Raw genomic sequence first — 21323 nt, 5'->3', positions numbered from 1 at the left:
TTGTAGTCTATCCAAGTGAGTTTCATGGAGTCATTCCACTCAGCCTTGAGACAAAGAGGAAGATAATGGGACAAAAAACACAGAGGAGATGTTATGAAAGCCTATACATACCTTACCCTGAGCATCATTTGTTATGTTGAGATAAAAACACAATTAAGTCATTATGAAAATAACATTTGATACGCCAAGATAAAAGAGATATCAAATATTTCTGTGAGGCAAAATCCACTGTTTTACAGAAAAATCTATTGAATGAAATGAGCAGGTTGAGAATAATAAGTCACGCTGTAGCTATGGCCCATTACAGTTAAAGATCCCATAAACAATGTAGAAATGTGCAACTAGACCCTAAAGTTCTTAACTTTCAACTCATCATAAAACTAGAGGATTTAGTGTCTTATCACAGATGTTCTTCTGTTCAGGGCCAATAATGTAACCAGCCATGAGAGGAATCAAAGCTGGAATCATATGACAGTGTGGATCATATGAGGAAACAAACTAATGTTTTCAGTAACCACGGCTTTTGACTATGAGTCATCAACATCTGACTCATGTGGAAAAGTTTCTACTCAATAATAAAAATGATTTGGGTAAGACAAGGATCTGAAAGATCATTTTTCTATTGATGTCAAGTGAACAGCATTAGTGCAAATTTGTCAAGCATTTCACCACAACTGGAAATTCTGAAGGTACTTTTGAGCAGCTTAGCCAATTAATATATAAAAATCTATTGCATGTAAAAGTAGTGCAGTGGAAATGAAACCTCGACATGTGTGGTGGTGATAGACTACTCCCTTTCTTGAATGAATAATTAATGTGCACAGAGAATCAGTACATACAACACTTGGCTGACACAAAAGATTTAAAAAGTTGCATGCTTTCTCTATGTTAGATCCAAACAGGGCTAGTTTTAATTTGAAGGAAAAAAGTGTGCTCTTGCAGTTTCTCAGCCTGTTTCTCTCACAGAGGTCTTTTGCTGTACCTACAGTATAGCTGTAGTATGTGAAAAGTTTTGTCCTTGGTATGCATTGTATCACTTGTCCTTCAGAGATAAATGAATTCTCTATTGTGAGGTTAATACATAGATAAAGCTGCCAAACAGTAAAACCACAATGTTTTGCAGGAGAGTCAAATTTTTTCTACTCTCTTCAAACATTCAATTCAATCATGAAACTGTTTTAGCCATGCTAGCAGCACAGCTCCATGGTAACGTCTATCTGTCGGTCAGTGGATTGGTTGTTTTTGGTCCAGGCTGGACTAGATGGATTGCCATGAAATTTGGTGCAAATATCCATTGTGCCCAGAGGATGAATCCTAATGACACTGGTGATCCCCTGACTTTTCCCATAGCGCCACCAACAGGTCAAAATTTTCACTAATTCTGTGTAATATCTCAACATTTACTTAATGGATTAACACCGCATTTTGTACATTTTGACAGCCTGGTGCCCCTTGCCGAGCTAGATTCGTAAAGTGCCCAGCGACACTACAGGGGAAAGTTGAAAAAGGCTCAATTTTATGCAAATGTCCTCTGATGCAGTGTGAGCGACAACCAGCAAGAGCCAGTCACGTTCGTTTGGATTCCTGTGGAAACAGAATCATGCAGTTGTTTGCTTTCCCTCTCTACTATGTGAAATAACTTTAAACAAAATAGAGGTGGATCGTCATGGTCTTTGGTTTCTCTATGATGAATATTTAATGAGACGCTGAGACTGTTAAAACAATGGCAACATGTGAGAATAAATCTCCAACATTGTTGGTTCATTAGTTCGGCGGCTGCATCAGTAAACATCTGTCCAGTCAGAGTAGAGTATGTAAATGACGTGCTCGATGAAACATCAACATAGCTGTGGTTCTCACCAACTGTAGCTGTAGTGGGTGTTTTCCTGGTGGCCACAAAGGATAGTAATGAACTCATTCTGGCTTGATGCACCAGAAGTGAAGAAGACGGTGCTTGAAAACTTCCTACTTTACCTTAAGTGTATATTTCAATTTTGTAAAGAAACACTTCTAGGATGAGGACTAAGTGTTTAAAATGCAAAGAATATTGAAGCATTCAAGTTTAGTAAGAGCACAGGCATGTCAAAGAGACAATGAAAGATCAAAAAAGTACAATGCAAATACATCAAAATCACAAAGAAAACATTTTTTTGTGAAGTGATGACATATCTGCTTGTCACAAACAAGCTGATGTTGTGGCCTGAATGTCAGCAGCAGTCATTTTACCCTGGCCTCGGGTCTTCAAAACCAAACAGGATCACAATCTCCTAAAGGCCCTTTCCTTCTCACAATCAAACAAGAATGTGATAGTTGCTATTTTTAGATGTCTCTCTTGCTTTCTGTCTCCATAAGCCCTCTGTTACCTCCCCCTCTGTCTCCTTTATCCTCTCTCTCTCTCTCCCTCCCCCTAGCCATTTTGTCAGCAAGCTCTCGTCATTGTCGTGACCATGTTGCCTGACATGCACACCACCCCTACCTACCAGCCAAGAATACTTTAACCAAAAAGCACTGCTCCCTGCTGAAACAATGTTATACACAATCTGGCTTGTAAACTGAGCCTGGAACATTTGTGGCTCACATGTCCATATATGGACCTGGTTTGACCTGTGTGAGAAGAATGGGTTCCCTCTTGATGAATTTACATGCAAAACATTTCTGGGAGCCTCGATCGCTCCCAGGCTGTCAGTGAAATGTGTATTTACTATGTTGCAGATTTAAATCTTTTGAGGGAAAAATGTTCAGAATACCTCATTTGTAAATCATTTGGATAATGTTGATGGCAGTTTGAAAACATGCTGTTGATTGAAATGTAGGGATTGTCCAGGTGTGGAGACAGCAGGTGTTTTGGGTGGTGGTGGTGGAAAGTACTGCATAGAGGAGAGGAGTAAGCAAAATCTGTTCTGACAGATTGTTTGAGAGATGTTCTTTCCACAGTCCAAGATCCTGATTCCATTGAAGGTCAGGAGACGTAGAAGAAAGGAAGAAATTGCATGTTTTTTTTTCCTTTATTTATTCAGGGGAGTTTCTCTGAGAACAATGCTTTCCTTTTCAGGAACATCCTGATCACATTCACACAGCTACACACTCATACCTGGAAGCTTCCCAATACAACCGCAGCTAGTGAGTTAAACAGTGACTAGCCCCATTTGTATCCTCAGCACTCAAATGTTCCTCAGTGATTTGGTCACACAGTGTTCCTATGCAAACTTGAATTTTTTAATTTTATTTTTAATCTGTTATATCAGCTTCAAATGTATGCTAGTGATCCCACAGATATCTATTATCTGCCAAAGTGTAAATCCATTATTTGGCATACTGCACCACTCCAGTAGCTATGGCTGGCTGTAGTTGCAGAAATATAAGAATTAAACACTGCTTTTGCACATTGTTTTAAATAAAAGATTTTATATTTCAGGAAGACAATGGATCTCTGTTGCTTGTTCAGTGAATGTTATGTGACAGAATCAAGACGTAATGCACAGTTACCATGCTGAGGTCACCAAAAGGGCTAACCTGTAACATGCCAGCTGTCACCAGCCATAGTAGCCTGCTAAGCAAGAGGCTGAACAATATGTTCAAGAGACGTATTTGTATCAACCGCTATCTCACCGCTGCAAGCTGTGCAGCATTTTTCTTGTGGAGTAGTTTATACTTACGTTTTGCATACTTTTCTTATTCATAGTTTATATCACTATTTTCTTTTTGCAATGTTACAGTTTCTTCTCATTTTTTTCATTGTCATTGTCAGATTGTAACTGAGAGTTTTATCCAATGATATACTTTTTCACATTCCTTGTATATTTAAGCTTTTTAAGCTAATCGTTAAGTTAATCGTTGCTGTGTTGGTTTCTCCAACCCAATTGCCAGAAGAAAATGTTGGCATTGAACGTTTCTGCAAACCACAGAAACGTTGAATATATACGTTTCAACACATGTAATAAGTATCATGTCAACATTTCTACAAACGTAGCATATTAACATTTCTACCCGTTGAATAATGGTGTTTTATGGTGTGACAACACTGGTTAAGGTCTGGTTAGATTTAGGCACAAAGACCACTTGGTTAGGGTTAGGGAAAGATCATGGGTTAAAATAAAATAAAAAAAATAAAAAATAAAATAAATAAATAAAATAAAATAAAATAAAAACAGCTGATGTCTCACTAAAAACACCCAGTTTTGTCAGTTGAAACCGGAGCGAGCATTGGTTTCTAGGTGGTCTCGAACTGTACTCTCTGCTGACTTCCAACTTGCTGCCAACAAACTTACTAACCATCCACCTGCCCCTGCTCCTCCTAATAGGAAAGATCAGCTCATACAGATCGCATGTGAACTACATCACTTTACAAATGTCGAGATGATACGTATTTTGGAAATGTTGATATGATACGTTTAGTTGAAATGTTGAGGTGCTACATTTTGTTGACATTTTGATATGATATGTATTGATGAAATGTTAATATGTTACGTTTTGTAGAAATGTTGATATGATACATTTTGTTGAAATGTTAATATGCTACGTATTTCACGTGTTGAAATGTAGATATTCAATGTTTCTGTGGTTTGCAGAAACGTAAACTGCCAACGTTTTATTCTGGCGACCAGGCTGGTTTCTCAGTGGGAACTCTACCCTAGATTATACTGTTCACTGTATATGGAGGATTGAAGGATACATATATATGAGCTGTGCATACTACATAGTGTATATAGAATTCTGTAAGATTTTATTCATTGTAATTGTCATTTTTACATCCATTGTTTTGCATCCAGGTGCCCTGGAAGCTAGTATGGTGTGATTTGCTTTGAAACGTCAGTTTATGGAATCAAGTCTGCACAGCATAACTGTCACAGTGATCCTGCCTCTTTGCAATTTTTTATGCTTGTTCGATGCCTCCAGTGATCAAGACAGTTGAGTACACCTCCCTACAGCTTTGAGCATGTTAGTTACACAATGGATTAGTTTATACTCTATCTACTATACAGCCAGCAGGTTTATATAAAATTGGATGGTGCAACATAGTAATATGTCCTCTCTGGACTCTGGTTACTTAAAATGCCAGCAGTGCCAATACGAGTTACAATTGGTCAGTGGTGCCAAAGTTGTACTACTGATTTAATTGAAGTTAGTTGATTTTGCTCTAAAGTTTTGCTGTTTTAAATCCTGGTAGGGCTTTTGAGTGCAACACTTGAATAAGAACTACTTGTCTGGATCAACAAGAGATACGTTGCCATAGAAACTTCGCAGAAATTCCTCAGGCTAATTTCTTGCTCAAACCATGGAAATATCCAAATGACTGTAACACTCATTAAAAGAAAAGGACACATGATGATACTTCCTTGCTATGGTTTTGCAGATTGGAACCTTCATATTTTAGATTTTAAATGATGAACTCCTGGCTGTTATTTGCAAAATATTTCAGAATTACATTTCATGAACATGCTAATCTTTGAATACATTTAACTGCAAATCTCTTTTGAATGATATGGACTGCATTCATATAGTGGCTTTGTAGTCTTCTGATCACTCAAAACACTTTACTCTACATTCCAACATTCACCCATTCATATGCTGATGGCAGAGGCTGCCATGCAAGGTGCTAAGCTGCTCATCAGGAGGAATTTCTAATCATTCACACACACACTCACAAACTGATGGCACAGCCTTTCGCCGGCAATTTGAGGTTCAGTATCTCTGCCCAAGGACACTTCAACATGCGGACTGGAGGAGCTGGGAATTTTCCAATCAGTGGACGACCTGCTCTACCTCCTGAGCCACAGTCTCTATATTATCTCATATATTTTGATCTCAGTGAGATGACCTGATTAATCAAGAGAACAGATCTAACCAACTGTAAAAGAACCAAATGAAAAAGAAAAATAATCAAATGAGAGCAGAGAAGAAGGAGTGAGGGAGTTGGGATGGTGGGTTGGGCAGGGTGGGGCAGGGAGGGGTGAAGAGGACATGATATGGGGTGAATTACCGTGGTGGGTGGAGGAGCTGGGGAGAGGGAGGAACAGGGCTGTGACTGGCTCCACATGAGGAGGAGAAGAAGGGGGAGGTTAGCATGGGATGCCTGTGCTATGAATCAGCTGTCTAAATATGGTCCCTGCTCTTCATCGCAACACACCCATCCACTCCCTGTACAGAGTGGATGGACATCTCCTCTTCCTCCAGTTTATCTTTCCCTCTTACTCTCCCACGTTCCACCCTGCTCACAGTTATGGAAGAATCTCCTTGGGTCAATCAGTCACATATTCCTACTACACACTATGTATTTCTCTCAGCATATCAGTCTCTACTGTAAGTGGCTGTGGCATAGTCAGGGGCAAAGGTACAGACAAGATCCCCATTTGAGTCAGAGTTGGCAAGGGCATGCAGGACATGGGGGAGGGCAAGACAGCATTAATCTATGTACCAAAATCTACTAAAACTATCAAGTTTCATCATTGTTACTCGGCTAAGTAATAGATCAGGGCCTAGTAGGACTCAACCTTTTTTTCATGCTAAAAATATGTAGGACTTGCTTGGGCATAAGTTTTAAGTGTTTCAATTATACCCCTCAGCCTTTTCCTATTTTCTTTGACAGCCAGTTTTCAGAAGTGGTGGAAACTAACTAATTTACTCAAATACTGCACCTCAGCACAATTTTGAGGTACTTGTGCTTTACTTGAGTATGTCCATTTTATGCTACTTTATACTTCCACTCCTCTATATTTCAGAGGGAAATATTGTACTTTCTACTCCACTACATTTATTTGACAGCTTTAGTTACTTTTGTTATATTACACAATGGATAATATAACAAGCTTTTAAAATACAACACATTGTTAAAGATGAAACCAGTGGTTTCCAACCTTTTTGGCTTTTGACATCTTACCAAAAGCAGTGTGTAGTCAGGGTCACATTTCACATGTCTATGAGTTGTTAACAGCTTCACCAAATAGTGATGTTTCCCTCTAAACTTCTCACATGCTTTCATTTCAGTAAATATTCTAATGTTTCAATATTTCAGCAAAAATCAAAGATAGGAGAAAACGTCCAAAAACTGAAAACAGATTTGTGTATCAGAACTTTGTCTTTTCTGCTTTCCTCTCCCATTAATCATCTCACGACCCCTCAGATTTATCTACTGACCCTTTGGAGGGGCTCGCCCCCTAGGTTGGGAACCACTGGACTAAACTAGCTAACTGTATATAAAGTTGTGTAAACTAGCTCCACCTTCAGAGGTTACAACAGTAACATGCTGCTCTAACACTGATGCTTCAGTATTAATAATCTAATGATGTCATATATAATAATATATCAGTCAGAGGGACCAAACCACTACTTTTACTGCAATACTTTAACTACATCAGGCTCATAATACTTATGTACTTTTACTTGAGTAGGATTTTTCATGCAGGACTTTTAATGGTAATGGAGTATTTTCGCATTGCTGTATTAGTACTTTTACTTAAGTAAAAGATCTGAGTACTTCTTCCACCACTGGTTTTCAGTGATATGTCATCAGCTTTTCCCTTAAGAGCCATTTAAAAATGCTCAGCTTTTAGCATCAATGTGATATTTTTCTCAGCATGATCTCTAAATCCTGCCTCCAGTAGTTCATCATTCAAGTCCTGGACCTGTTTCATACAGAGCATTAGCATCCTTCAGCATTTGTATAATTTGTCATTTGTCCAACCAAGAGGATAGTTAAAATGTGTTATCACTAGCTTGCATATTGATACCCTTCCATTTACTGCATGGACAGTGCAAAGCAACACTAGTGTCATTTGACTTAAGTGTGAAATGTTTTGGGAGTGGAAAACAGCTGCCAGCAGCTGCTGGAAAGTATGATGATGAGGGTGAAGTTTGGAGGCGAAAACCGAAACAATGAGCTAAAAGAGGCTAACAAGCTCTGAAGGGCGCTGTACGGGTAGTGATAATTCTCTGTTAGTTGATCAGCTATATTAGCTATATATTAGCTATAAGTTAACTCTGGTACAGTATAAATGGTAACATTTATGTTTAACACTGTACGTGGTCCCGATAAATACATAAATAAATAAATACTATTTGTGACAACTTTTACATAAGACGTGGTCATTTGATCCATTGTTAATATAAAAATACTGATTAGTGCAGCTTTAATCAACTAATAATTTCACCACTCAGTCTTACTCCCTCTGTCTCACACACACTGTGGGGTAGAGTTGTCACATTCCAGCTTGGATCCACAGTAAGTGCAGTAAACTCTGTTCTCTGGCAGCATATGGACTCAGCTGTCAAGGAACTGAACACAGATGTAAGGGAGTAAATCTCAGGCTTAGTGGACATTTGGGCTTAAATGAGCCAGAGACACACACCTCCACAGTTACAAACACACCCGCACACAAACACACACTCCCAGTGGAGGACAGCTGTTCATGCTAACAGGGAGAGAGTCGCTTCCAACTGATGAGCTGCCACTGATTAGTTTCCACTTACACATCATACAGTGGCCTGACCTGGACAAGCATTCCAGTGCATTTATGGAATACTGTTTGCATTGTTGGCTTTCACCACAGGTGCTTTTGGTTTGGCTGATATTAGTTTTGGACTGATAGTGATGAACTGTGCCAAAATGAAATATATTGTAATCTGACTGTCATGCCAAAAAATCCCTATAATGGTAAAAGTCTACTGAAACTTGGAAAACATACTGTCTCTATGCTTACTTTTGTGAAATCTGATCATTGTGTATTCTTACAGGTAGTCTTCCTTTACACTACCGGATGCTTTTATAAATATGTATTGCATATGCATACATATTAACCATATCTGACATTTGATTTTTGCAAGAAAACAAGATGATCAAAGTTATGAATCCCATCAGTCTAAACCTTGTTAGGACCACACTTGTGGAAGGGGGCCCAGGAGAGAGTGGAGTGAAGACTGGCAGGTCGACAGCCACTAATAAAGCAGAGATTAAACACCCTATGCTCCACTACAAAGCCCTCATGCTGTGTCCTCCCTGTGTGAGCTGACTGACTGTAACAGTAAACACCACTCAGTAACAGTGTGTTTTTATTATCAGCAGAGTGTCTGGGCAGGGCTTTTCCTTAGGGCATAAACAGCACTAGTTCAAATCAGGGGTGTTCAAATCTAAACTCTGCCATTCTCTCCTCACACAGACTGAAAAGTGAGAGGTATTTTGTAAAAATGTCTGGAGGAGATCAGAAAACAGTTAGTATCTGTTGCTGGGATGCATGTGTCACAAAAATACAAATAAACACATACTAAGGCACATAACCCCAGTGGATAAGAATATTGTCTGGAGACCTTCATGGGAATGTTGTTGATTTTTTATTGAAATGTGTACACTAGAGGTCCTAGCTGTGGGAGTGAAAATATTTTTAGTAGTCATTCTTGTACGTTCTTTAATAATGCCAGATGAATAAAAACTCTGAAAGTTTAGACTAATTCAAGTTATGCTGGTGACCCCCTGGAGCAACATCATCTACCTCTGTAGGTCCTGAGACAGAACGAATTCTGTGGCAAATTATGCTGCTGGTGTAAGGAAGAACTGCCATTTATTCTACATTGTTCTGAATAACTGCAACTGCTATTTCCAAAATGTAAGATGATACTAACACTGTCCTTGAAATGACCTTGATCTCACTGAGGAACAGCTCATTGCGATCAACAACACACTTTGACCAGTCATGGAAAACTTTAATTCTGATACAGTAATATCAGTCAGAGTGCACCAAAATTGGTAAAAAAAAAAAAAAAATGCTGCTCATTCACCTCCACTGAAACAAACTTGAAGGGCAAATTCATAAAACATTCTTTCAGGCTAGGAGCTACATATTTGCTGGGTCGACTCTAGACATACTGCTTTGGACATGATAACCTCTGAAAGAGAGCAACATGAATGAATCGTAAACCTTAACAGTGTGATATCATCCAACACTTCTCTAACAAAGAGGAGATACAACATGACTTGCAGTCAGCCAGGAGGAAGGACAACGCACAGCTACAACACTAATTTCTTTCTTTCTGTAAAGTTTATGTGTTTTACTCTATTTTCATTACTGTTATTCTGCCTCTTATGCGCTGTCTTAGAGCAACTGACATTTTGTGAAAAATGAGGACACTTGCATGTCTGTACAGTAAAATTAAAGCTACAGCCAGCAGCAGTTAGCTTAGCATCAAGACTGTAAACAGGGGGAAACAGCTTGCCAGGCTTTGTCCAAAGGTAACAAAATCTGCCTACCAGCACCTCTTAAATTCCCCCGTAATATAACTTGATGTTTTTACACTTCAGTTTCTCTATTAATTAAACATACAAGATAAAACGTGTTAATTAGTGAACATTTTGTTGGCTTTGGACTGAGGCTAGCTAATTCCCCCAGTTTCCTGTCTTTATGCTAAGCTAAGCTAACCACTTGCTGACTATAGCTTCATATTTCACTGACCACTATACTAATGTATCAATCTTCTCATGTAATTCTCAGCAAGAAAGCAACAAAGTGTGTTTCCCAAAATGTCGAACCATTGCTTTAAGCATTTTCAATTCAGTACTTGCAAGTAAGCATAATATTGTATGTTACACATACAGTATGCTGTTTAGACTATTTGATTGATTATGTTGGCTGTCATGATATTTGTAAACTTGTATGCTAGAAGCTTATCTATCTCAACTATTGATTGACAACCAACAGATTTTTAAGTCCCTACCTACAAATAAACTCATCAATGCTGTCTGGTGATTAAACTAACAAACAGTTGTAGCTGTGTTTGTTTTCTTTGTCTTTCCAGATTAGAGTACAAAAATAAATTGCTACTACTGTGTTTCAATATTCCTTTGCAAGTGGCAATAATGTAACTGTGTATGGAGAAATAAGCTGACGGTACTAATGAGTCCTAAAAAAGGGTGAGTATTTTAGTCCTGACATGTCCTAAGTGGACAAAAAAGTGTTACAGTTCACTCTCTCAACATCTCCTGCAGATTTTGAAAGAATCTACTCTTACAGGGCAACTGAGGAGCACAGCAAATTGAAAACAGAATAACACACTGTGGTTTGCTTTTTTAATGAAGACAAATCTGACGTTACGTCATAGTTGGCAACCATAAACAAAGCCAGTGTTTTGAGTTAGTGAAAGAGCCAGAGATAGGCATTTCAGGGGGAGTTTCTCTTGCCACAGGGCCCAAGCAGTTGGCTAACATGAGCAAAATCCCAACCCGTTTTGTTTTTCACTGTGTGATATTTCAACTAGATTGTATTGGAAATTTGCAACCCTCAGCTTTAAGACTTTATTAGATACTGATTAGAATACTGATTTATGATCCTTTCAGATTGAGAAACAGTTCCATCATCAAATTCCTTCAAATGTGATGATGGAGATTAGCTTTTGTTGCTGAGGGCTCTGCCCCTCCCATCTGCTGATTATTAGATATAAAATATTGCACTGATATGCCAAGAAGACAAAGCCAAGTATATTGTGCAAATATATTACATCAACATTAATACACAACCATTCATAGTTACACAGTCTGGATTGCCTAAGATGGAGCTCTCATTTGACTTCTGCACAGCTTTTGGATAGAGACAGAGAGAGTGAGGGCGGTCCAAACCATAATGTCTGAGTCAAGGGTGGAAACTCTGAATGTTCTCGCGCCACTGTGCAAAAAGCTGCAAGCTATTACACATCACACTGCAGCTTCACAGGCTAAAAAAAGAAACAGGGCTCCCCTCAACTCCCCTGAAAGAAAAAAAAATGTGCTCTCTGTCTTTTCAAATGAAACATCTGTCCTTCAAAGCTGTCTTCTCTTCTGTGCCTTCGTCTCTCCTACCACTCCTTTGCCTTAAACAGGACCTTGAGCGTGCTTGTGGTATTTTCCATCTTTGTTTAAGAAAAGGGAAAGAGTGAAATGACTTTCCGAATGGATTCCGTATGACTTGGGCAGCCAGAGAGCTTGGCTCACATGTGAAGGCTTGTATTCTTTAGTCCTATACATAGCCTGCTATGGAAGGAAAATATCTGGAAGCCACCTGGAGTGGATACTGAGTACTGAACCAATGTACAGTAGATTTGGGGTGGGGCAGGGGTGGTGTAGATCAACATCTGGGAGCATAACATAGACACACACCCATGATCACTGCTTCTGTATATTGTCTAACCCAATGAGTTGTGCGTGTCTAGACTAACAGTATAATGAAAGAAAAAAAATCAAAAATCACTAAGATAAAGGTTGGTGTGTATCATGGGACTACAAAGACAATCTGTGAAAGCAATGGAGCTTGATGTTATTTGTATTTAAACACCATTTTATAAAAGGTTAAATATGAATACTCGGAAAATGTGGCACATACCAAAGTGGAAAATGACTGGGAGCTGTGTTTTCCGATAAATAAGTTACATGTGAGTAATGTATCCGGTAATTGTTTCAACAGATGTGGATGTGCCTTCTCAGTCTTTTTTATATTGAATTATGTATTTGGTTTTTAGAATGAAAATTAGATTTGTTTCTTACTGAACTATTTCTGTTTATACTGTACATAGCTGCATTTCTGGACCGGTCATAGCTGCATTCACTCATACTGTGCATAGTGTATATTGGTTTATTATTCATATTGAACATTCGCATAGTTATATCCCTCCCTATACTCATTGTTGTACTTACTCTGGGTTGCCACCCTGTCTCCCAAAAATGACACTTTTATACTACTAATTTGTTTTTCACAATATATATTGATATAAACATAATTTCAACTTGAAAGATATGATCACCGGCAACGTTTTTTCCAGTCAAGTGATACATTCTTCTACTGCACAGAAGTTGTAGGGAGGTGGACGGAGTGCAGGGTTGGCTTATGAGGCCAGAGAGAAGGTTTCATGTCCCCAACCTGTGTGTGGTCAGGTTCATACAAAGAGTTAGGGTTAGCATACCCAGCGTAAGGGTTAAGTTAGGGTTAGGGTATATTATTCACATAAGGTCTATAAGCTTCAAAGCTGCAGCATCTAGACCATATATATAAAGAATATTCCTGTTTACCATGAGTGATTATATATGACAAAGTAGTAGGTAAAAAAATAAGAGGTTAAGAGTACTTTTTATTTCTTGAATATTGTCTGCCTTCTGAAAAACATTACTTTCTAAGTGGCATGCTTCTGATGCAGGTTCAGGGATCAGGGATAGCTCAGCCTGTCACTTGAGCAGTCATCAGCAATGCTTTGAGGTAACCTTTGACCACTCCCTGAAATCCTCTGCTCCTCAGCAAATTGAGTAGCATCTTTGGCAAACCAACACTTTCCAGTTCATCTGTATTAAACCACTATTAAATAATTTTTGGCAGGAAAGCAATGAGGAGTGATGAAACTTTCACTCACATTCAAGAGCCCAAGTTTTGCATGGTTCACCACTGGGCCACACCCATCCCTAAGCCAATAAGATGTCAGGTACTGTACATGCACAACCTAAGACCTCAAACATACAAATTGATACAAACTTCACACACATAAACTTTCTCCCACCTGATAGATCATGACTTTAAAGTTGCGTCTCTTGAGCAGCTCGGCCTCGTTGTTCTCCAGCTTCTTGATCTGTCCTCCTTGCTTCTCCAGGGTGGCCCTCACAGTCTTGACATTGACGCTCACCTTGCGCACCTTCTCCATCATCTTGTTGACGCTGTTGGACGTGGTGCTGTGGCTCTTGGCCAGTTTGGTCAGCTCACCCTGGATGTTGCTCACCGAGCGCTCCATCTCCTGCTGCCTAGTCTCCAGCCCAGTCTGGGTCTGCTGGATCTGGTCCACCGCTCCGATGATCTTGTCAAGCAAAGACAGCACCATCACCCCATTCACCTGCTGGTCCATCTTCATCACCTCGTCCTTGTCTTCAACGGCATCCCCCTCTGTACCCATGGTGGACAGCTCTTTCTTTGCTGCAGCAAGGGCATCGTCTTCGTCATCCGAGGGTGGGAGGTTGACCTCGTCGTCTGAGATCTCAGTGAGGGTTTGTGGCTCCAGCTGAGCAATTGCGGGCTCCAGTGCTTCCATGGCTGCCATATCAGTGGATTTATAGTGTACTGTCAGCTAATCGATCTTCTTCACCACTGGGTCTTCAAGATTCCTTTTCAACTGCTTGCTTCTCACCTGCTTCTTCCCTTCTTCTGTTCTCCGGTCCTCTCTTCTTTTTTCTGTCCTACTTGCAAACTCGTCTGTCTCTCTCAGGCACATGCACTCTGTCTCTCTTTCTCTCTGTCTGTCTGCCCTGTCTACTTCAAATCCCTGGGTTCAGGCCAGTGCGCAGGGGAAGCCAAGCGATGCTGGATGTTACCACATGAGCTTTAGGATGTGAATGCCTCACCAGGCAGAGAAACCCTCCAGTCAAGCTACAGCCGGCAGTGTTTTCTCTCTCTAGCCCCCCTCTTTTTTCCAGTGGACTCTCCTCCTCTCTGCAAACCCCTCCCCTATCTCCTCCCTAAATACACACACACATGTGTAAGACTCCACCTACAGCTGGTAGGTCCAGCCCCTCCATAGTTCACTAACACACCCCCTTGGTCTAGCTTTGTCCCATCAGCATGGTTGGAATAGTTAGAGAAGAGCTGAGCTGATCCACTAGTATACAAGCTCAGGCACAGCAGAAGGAGGAATGTCAGGCAGGATCTGTTCCTGTTTGCACTCATTTTCCCCTTCTCTGAAGAGCATGCTCAGTAAATGAAAGGCAGGGCAGGACTTATTATGGATGAAAAACAACAGGAAGGAAAAGGAACACTCCTCAAAAAAAAAGGACATTAAGAAGTTAAGACTGGAAAGAAAACGATTTTTTGATGACTTCAAAGGGTGGTGTTGCCATCAAAGTTAACATTTCATATATTATTTCAGCAAATACAGTGATGTATTTGTGTGTTTCGCTGCTAAAACTGAACTACTTTTAGTTTGACAAAATATAATAACTCAAGGCCCATTTAGTTGCTTTTTCTGGAGTTTTGACTTCACCTCACCACCTTCATAGTGAATGGTGTTGGATTAGTTGTCATGAAGATGACTTAGTGAACTCAGTGACAACGCCATTCACTGATGAAGACCATGAGGCCGCTGAAAGTTCAGGCAAAAAGCTAGTAAGAGAAGTAATGATTATTCTGTCAAACTACTGTCCCCAAGGTTAAGAAAGAACTCTTAAATGCAAGTGCTAACCTTAGCATTAGCTTTATCATAATTATTTTCACATATTCCTGTTATGAGTACAGTTTCATCCATGACAGCGCCAAGCAGACTACTTTCCTGTGTATTTTGTATTGATGATTGATGTATTGATGATGTTGCTGGTTATCCACAGATATCTATCAAGCAAAGCAGTAGAAGCATAACTTTCATCTTTCATGAATGAAGCCAACATCCTCTTAGAGTGGAGTCAAGAGCATGACCTTGTTTAGGTTCAAGCACAAGTCCAGACAGCTCTAAAGGGACTGAGACAAAGGCAAGACCAAGACATAAGTAGACCATTATTTAGGAAGGCAATTCATTTACATTTAATTACAAGTGATCTCAACATGAAAATAGATGTGCAAACACCCACACACAGCAGCGACAGTAAAGACAGTAAAGAACCTTCACATATACTCCACTATCATAAACCACAGACACACAGATAGAAAATACAGTATCTAATCAGCACCCTCGCCAGACAATTAGACAGACAAAACCAATACCTGATAACTTTACAGGTCTGATTTTCAAACAAGACCCTCAATATTGAACAGAATTTTTTTTTTTACGTGCTACATGTCAATTTACCATCCACAACCACCACATCCTTACTTTACACCTCACTACATAAAGGGATCATTACTTCCTCCACTGGTACTGAATGTTGGCAGTGGACATAAATCATGAGGTACGGAACCATCCAATGAGTCAGTGAGAAGGTCAGAAATGTTCCAGGGAGCCAAACCATGAGGTGCTTTAAAGCCTATAGAATTTTGCCACACGAAATCCACTTTGGATCTTTGAAGTTTCATTAATGGAATATTATGTCAAGCTTTACATGTAAGTGTAAGGCTGCACTGTTGTACATTTTTGCAATTGTTCCCTCTGTTCACACTGGAAGAGAAGAGATTCTAAAGCAATTCCCATGTATATAATGGGTGACAAAGTCTACAGTCATTCTGTGCAAGCATTTCAAAATTCAGTCAAAGCTAATATAAGGCTTCAGCATTTTGAGGTAAACAAATCAAATGGGTTTATTCAGAGTTAATATTTTTAGTGCAATATTCCCTCCTCGTCTTTCCATGGACAGTGTTTCTTTGCTGAGTTGTGGCAGAGGGATTGTCACACAAAGAGTGAATTTTGTACTAATGGATACAAATTCTCATACTATCTTCAGCTGAACTTTGGAAGTAATTCCCACACAGAAAGAGGACTTAGGATTTGTCCCTCATGTCGTCTGTTGGAATCACATCAGGAGGGGATTCCTTCAGTGTAGACAGGAGGAATGGGTACAGTGAACAATAATTCAATGTTTGCAGTGCAAAATTTATGTGACTGCAGCTATGCTATTTTACATTATGTTGGTAAATACCATTCTAAATTGAAAACACAGTGAAACAAAATTTGGACGTTAAACCAGCCTCAAGTATGAATTGATGATTATTATTAATATTCAAGCTTGCTTTTGCAAGGTCAGCCTACCAAAATAATTGCATTGTCCTGCAGTAGTGCACTGACCAGTAAAATTTATATTAAATTGTAAGATAAATGTCTTAAACTGATTTTGGTCATGTCTTTGTTTGAATCTAACCTTTTTTTGTTATAGGTTTGTTGTGGGTTGACAGAAAAAAATGTGAACATGTTATTTTAAGTGTAAATTTACAGTAAATTACTGGCTACTGAGTTGCATTACTTTTACATAGGGGTCCATTTCCCATAATGCAACTCAATAGCATCTTCTGTTAAATACCCATGTCTTTCAAAATCCACACCTCCAGTTTGTAACAGGATTTCTGCTAAAAAGAGTTGAAATCAAGTCCATGCTGAGATAACCCTAAGGACATCGCTATGACATAATCAGAGTTATCTTTTCAGACTTGACAAAGCTCCTCCACAGACACAAAAGACATTATACAACTGTTTTCACAGGCTGAGCTGTTTGAACATACTCCTCATGTTGAGTAAAGTGAAGTAATGTAAAATGTAAAGTCCATGGAGTGCCCCTTTAAACAAGACCAAAGTAAGCAAACTGTAACTGTAATATTCATTGAATGAAGACTGAGATTTAGATCTCTCCACATTAGTACTGTGCTCACTACATAAACTGACTAATCAATATATAAATGTTTAAGAAACAACATAAAACTCTTAACTGTCTATAGTGCTGGGAATAAAATACACCAAACATCAATAAACTTATGAGATAATGAGCATAAACTTGAGTCATCATCCAACAGTGGGTGACATCATGGTAATTCAGACAACTGAAGACAACTCGGCAACATCAGGAAAGTGGAGACATTTCAAGCAGTATTGAAGGCAAGATTCATCATAGCTGCTTGACTTAGCCCATGGTTGGACAACTCTCATTTACTCATTTAAAAACCTTGATATTTTATTCCATATACATCACAGTGGCATTTTGTGCTCTGCTATCTTTTACACAGCAATCAAACATATTCTAATGTACATAAGTTATGAAAACCACATGGCACCCCGGAATGAGGCAGAAAGCTATCTTTGAAAAGCTGTTTCTCGTAGAAGTCTGAGGCAGTAATTTATGTACATTATGGGAGTTCCATGCTTCCAAAATTGCTCACTGGCAGCCAGCCAGTGTCCTGGTTTAAACCCTCACACCATGTGGAACTGTGAGGGGGGTGAAACTCTGTGGCTGTTTGTAAGAGGAAAATTTCTACAGGATCTTGTTAGTACTGACTCAACACTTGGCCAGTTGTGGACTATTCCACCACATCTGGTAGACCTTATTCTCTGGATGTTTAGAGGAGTGGTTTTGGTAGCACTTTACTATAGGTGGTACTAAAAAGAAATAAGGTGTCATGAGCATGTTAGAGACACATGTGAGTACATGTTAATTATTCTAATTAGAGCATTGCATACCAGAAATGTAGGAGGTTTCTCTGTGACACAACTGATTAATAGCAGGATATTTAAAGCGGCTATAATCAATATTTTTAACAATGGATCAAATCACTATATATAATGTGTAACACATAGAAGCATTTTCTGATGTTATGCCCCTATCAGCGGGACAACATTGTCTGTGCCCTCCAAAACCATTACAAAACACTATTGAAAAATAAGTATGTTTTATGATGTGACAACTCTATGGTTAAGGTTTATCAAGGTTTAGGCACACAAACATGTTGGTCAGATTCAGGGAGACATCATGGTTTGGTTTAAAATAAGAACATTGCTAAATTTAGGGAAAAATCATGTTTTAAGTTGAAATGACTACCTCATTAAGGTTAGGCCTTTATTGTCATGGTTGTAATAATAACCATATGGTTATCCGGGAGTCGCATTTATGTATCTTATCCAATTCCCATTTACAGTGCGGGACATGCGCATGGACGTTTCAGCAGGCTACTATCGCTGCACACCTCCTTGGCCTGCGACCTCCATAATGTCTCTTACATTGACAATTTTAACCTTTTCTGGGAGCACAGGCAACTGTTCAGAGATGGTCTACATCTAAATATTCCAGGGTCTAAAATGCTGTCTGCTAACATTTCATATAGTACTGTCCACTCACTTGTAGCTCCATCAGGCAGCCAACCTCCAACCAACCTTACTCTGTATCTTAATTTATAGGCCTCCTAAATCTGAGTTTTCTGAGCTTTTATCTAGTGTTATGCCTAAATATGACAGGGTGCTTATTCTTGGTGATTTTAATATTCATGTATGTTGTCCTTCCCATTCTCTCACCTCTAATTTTTTAGATCTCATAGACTCTTAACCGTATTCAATCTGTTTAAGGGAACACACATTCTAAAGGTCACACCTTAAATTTAGTTCTATCCTCTTGTCTCTCTCTTGACTGTTTTAATTTGGTGATTATGCTGGTGTTAAAGCTGTTGTTTTTAAAGTTCCACTACAGCTCTCTATTCCTAGTTTCCACCCTACAACACATTCTTGCATTCTCAATGCTGGTTCTGCAGCTGAATTCTTTAATGCTTTTAATTAATCTTCTTTTAATTCCACTTTATTTCCTCTCAATCCAGATATTCTGTCAAATTCATTTGATGATCAGTAACTATCCATCCTTGGCCAAATTGCACCATTTAAAACTAGGAAACAAAAATCAAATAACCTCCCCTGGTTGAACTTGAGTACTAAAAAGACTGTAGAAAATCTGAAAACGTCACTGGAAGGTAAACAATTCTGAAATAGCACAAAATACCCTCAAAAACCATATGTTAAATTATCAGAAAGAAATTAAGGATATGAGATTGGCCTATTTCTCTGAATTAATACCCAGAAATCAATTCTTAATGGCTCAGTTGAGTTGTGGTGTCCCTCAAGGTTCTGTTCTCGGCCCCCTTTATATACATGCTACCTCTTGGCCATGTTATTCAGAAGCATGATGTGCTTTACCATTTTTATGCAGACAACACTCAGTTATATCTGCCATTAATACCCACAGATCCTAGCTGGCTTGCAAATCTTAGAACTTGCCTTTGTTATTAAATCCTGGATGTCCGAAAATTTATCTGAGGTCATTCTATTCATTCCCCCAAATTTCATCAGCTCTTGTGGTGCTAATCTTAATGATCTGTCAAATAATATTAAGCAGGCTGCTAGGAAGCTTGTGGTGAAATTTGATGCTAACCTCTGTTTTGATGATCAAGTCAAGAATGTTGTCAATTCATGTTTCTTCCAGCTTAAGATACTTTCTAAAATTGGGTCATTTTATCATTTGCTGATTTACAAAAAGTTGTACATGCTTCTATCTATTCTTGGCTTGATTATTGCAATGCATCAGCCAGGGTTCCTCCACCATCTCCAAGTGCTACAAAACGCTGCTGCTCAACTTATTACTGGAACAAAGAAGCATGATCACATTACCCCCATGCTTGCCACCCTACATTGGCTTGATTTTAAAATGTTATTGCTCACTTTTAAGGCCTTAGGCGGCCTTGCACCTACATACATCTCTGACTTATTGACCTGGCATGTGCCTTCTCGGCCATTAAGATCCGCTGATCTTAATGGCCAAGATGGCCCTGCTGGTTACTCCCAGGTCACGGTTAGTGACTAAGGAGGATCAGGCATTTGCTCCCACACTATGGAAGTCTCTGCCTGCTGAACTCAGACACAAATGTTTGATATATACTTTTATTTATTTGATCCAATTCATTTTATTGTCTCTACTTTACTTTTATCTGCCTTGTCTGGTTATATTTTCCTTTTGTAGAGCACTTTGTAAAATTGTTAAGAAAAGTGCAATATAAATAAAGTTTATTATTATATCATTATTATTGTGTGGGCATATAATGTACAGACTGTGTTTGATTGACTCACTCTACTGTTAGCGTAGTTGCACCTGTTAGGGTTGGACAAATTACACCTTTATCATTAAGTTTTTTTGTTCCTTTAGTATGGAGAAAGTAGAGAGAATGGAGAAAACAATAGTTAGATTCAAACCGGGGATGTTGCGGTTTGTGATCAGAGCTTTAAACCCCTATCACCAGGTTGCCACAATTGCACTTTTATCATTCTTACTTGTACATGAAGTCCAGTGACCTCACTCACCTCATTCCCGGCATATTTGAATCTGAGCAGAGGTCTAATCAGTCAGAACACTATGACTATGTTCTTTGCCTGTGTTTTTATGAGACAAATTCACATTTTATGCTCCACTGGGGGGAAAATTGAGATAAAAGATAAGAGTAAGAGAAGTTAAACATAGATATGAAACATTTGTTAATTTTAAACAATATGTTACTTCTGTGTTATCATAATTTACTGTCTATTTCTTATTCTATGGGTCTGTAATAAAGAATGTTTGTATGTACAGTGTGCGTGTAGGTTCCGTTTGATCTGTGAAATGTAACTTATGTGTGCCCTTTTTTAATCCTTCTGATGTGTAAATGTGTACAGTGTGGATGACATATTCCAGTTTAGTCACCATGTCATATAGCATTAGTCCTGGATTAACCATATCAAATTCACGGAATTTATAGATGCGCTTCCGCTTGGCACTTTCATAATAAGACCACAATGACGAATCTATTAGCAATATTTTTGCGCAATTGCAAGCACCACAGTGGGTGATTAATAAAATAACACATTTAAAATGCATGAGTTCCATCATAACACTTGGAGTAAATTTCAACAAGTACAGT

The 21323-nt window shown here is 38.9% G+C and overlaps 1 protein-coding gene across 1 annotated transcript in view; it reads right to left on the bottom strand.

Moving 5' to 3' along the window:
- LOC137172489 (caveolae-associated protein 1-like) overlaps positions 1-14398 on the bottom strand; it is a 31844-nt gene extending 17446 nt beyond the window's left edge. Inside the window, exon 1 of the mRNA XM_067576956.1 lies at positions 13501-14398. Coding sequence (XP_067433057.1) covers positions 13501-14031 — 531 coding nt within the window. The 5' untranslated portion in view covers positions 14032-14398. The remainder of the gene's footprint in view (positions 1-13500) is intronic.
- Between the last annotated feature and the right edge of the window lie 6925 nt (positions 14399-21323).

Source organism: Thunnus thynnus, chromosome 20 (genome assembly GCF_963924715.1).
Source record: "Thunnus thynnus chromosome 20, fThuThy2.1, whole genome shotgun sequence".
Classification (NCBI taxonomy): Eukaryota; Metazoa; Chordata; class Actinopteri; order Scombriformes; family Scombridae; genus Thunnus; species Thunnus thynnus.
The sequence above is the reverse complement of the archived record's forward strand: the minus strand, read 5'-3'. Positions and strand labels throughout refer to the sequence as shown.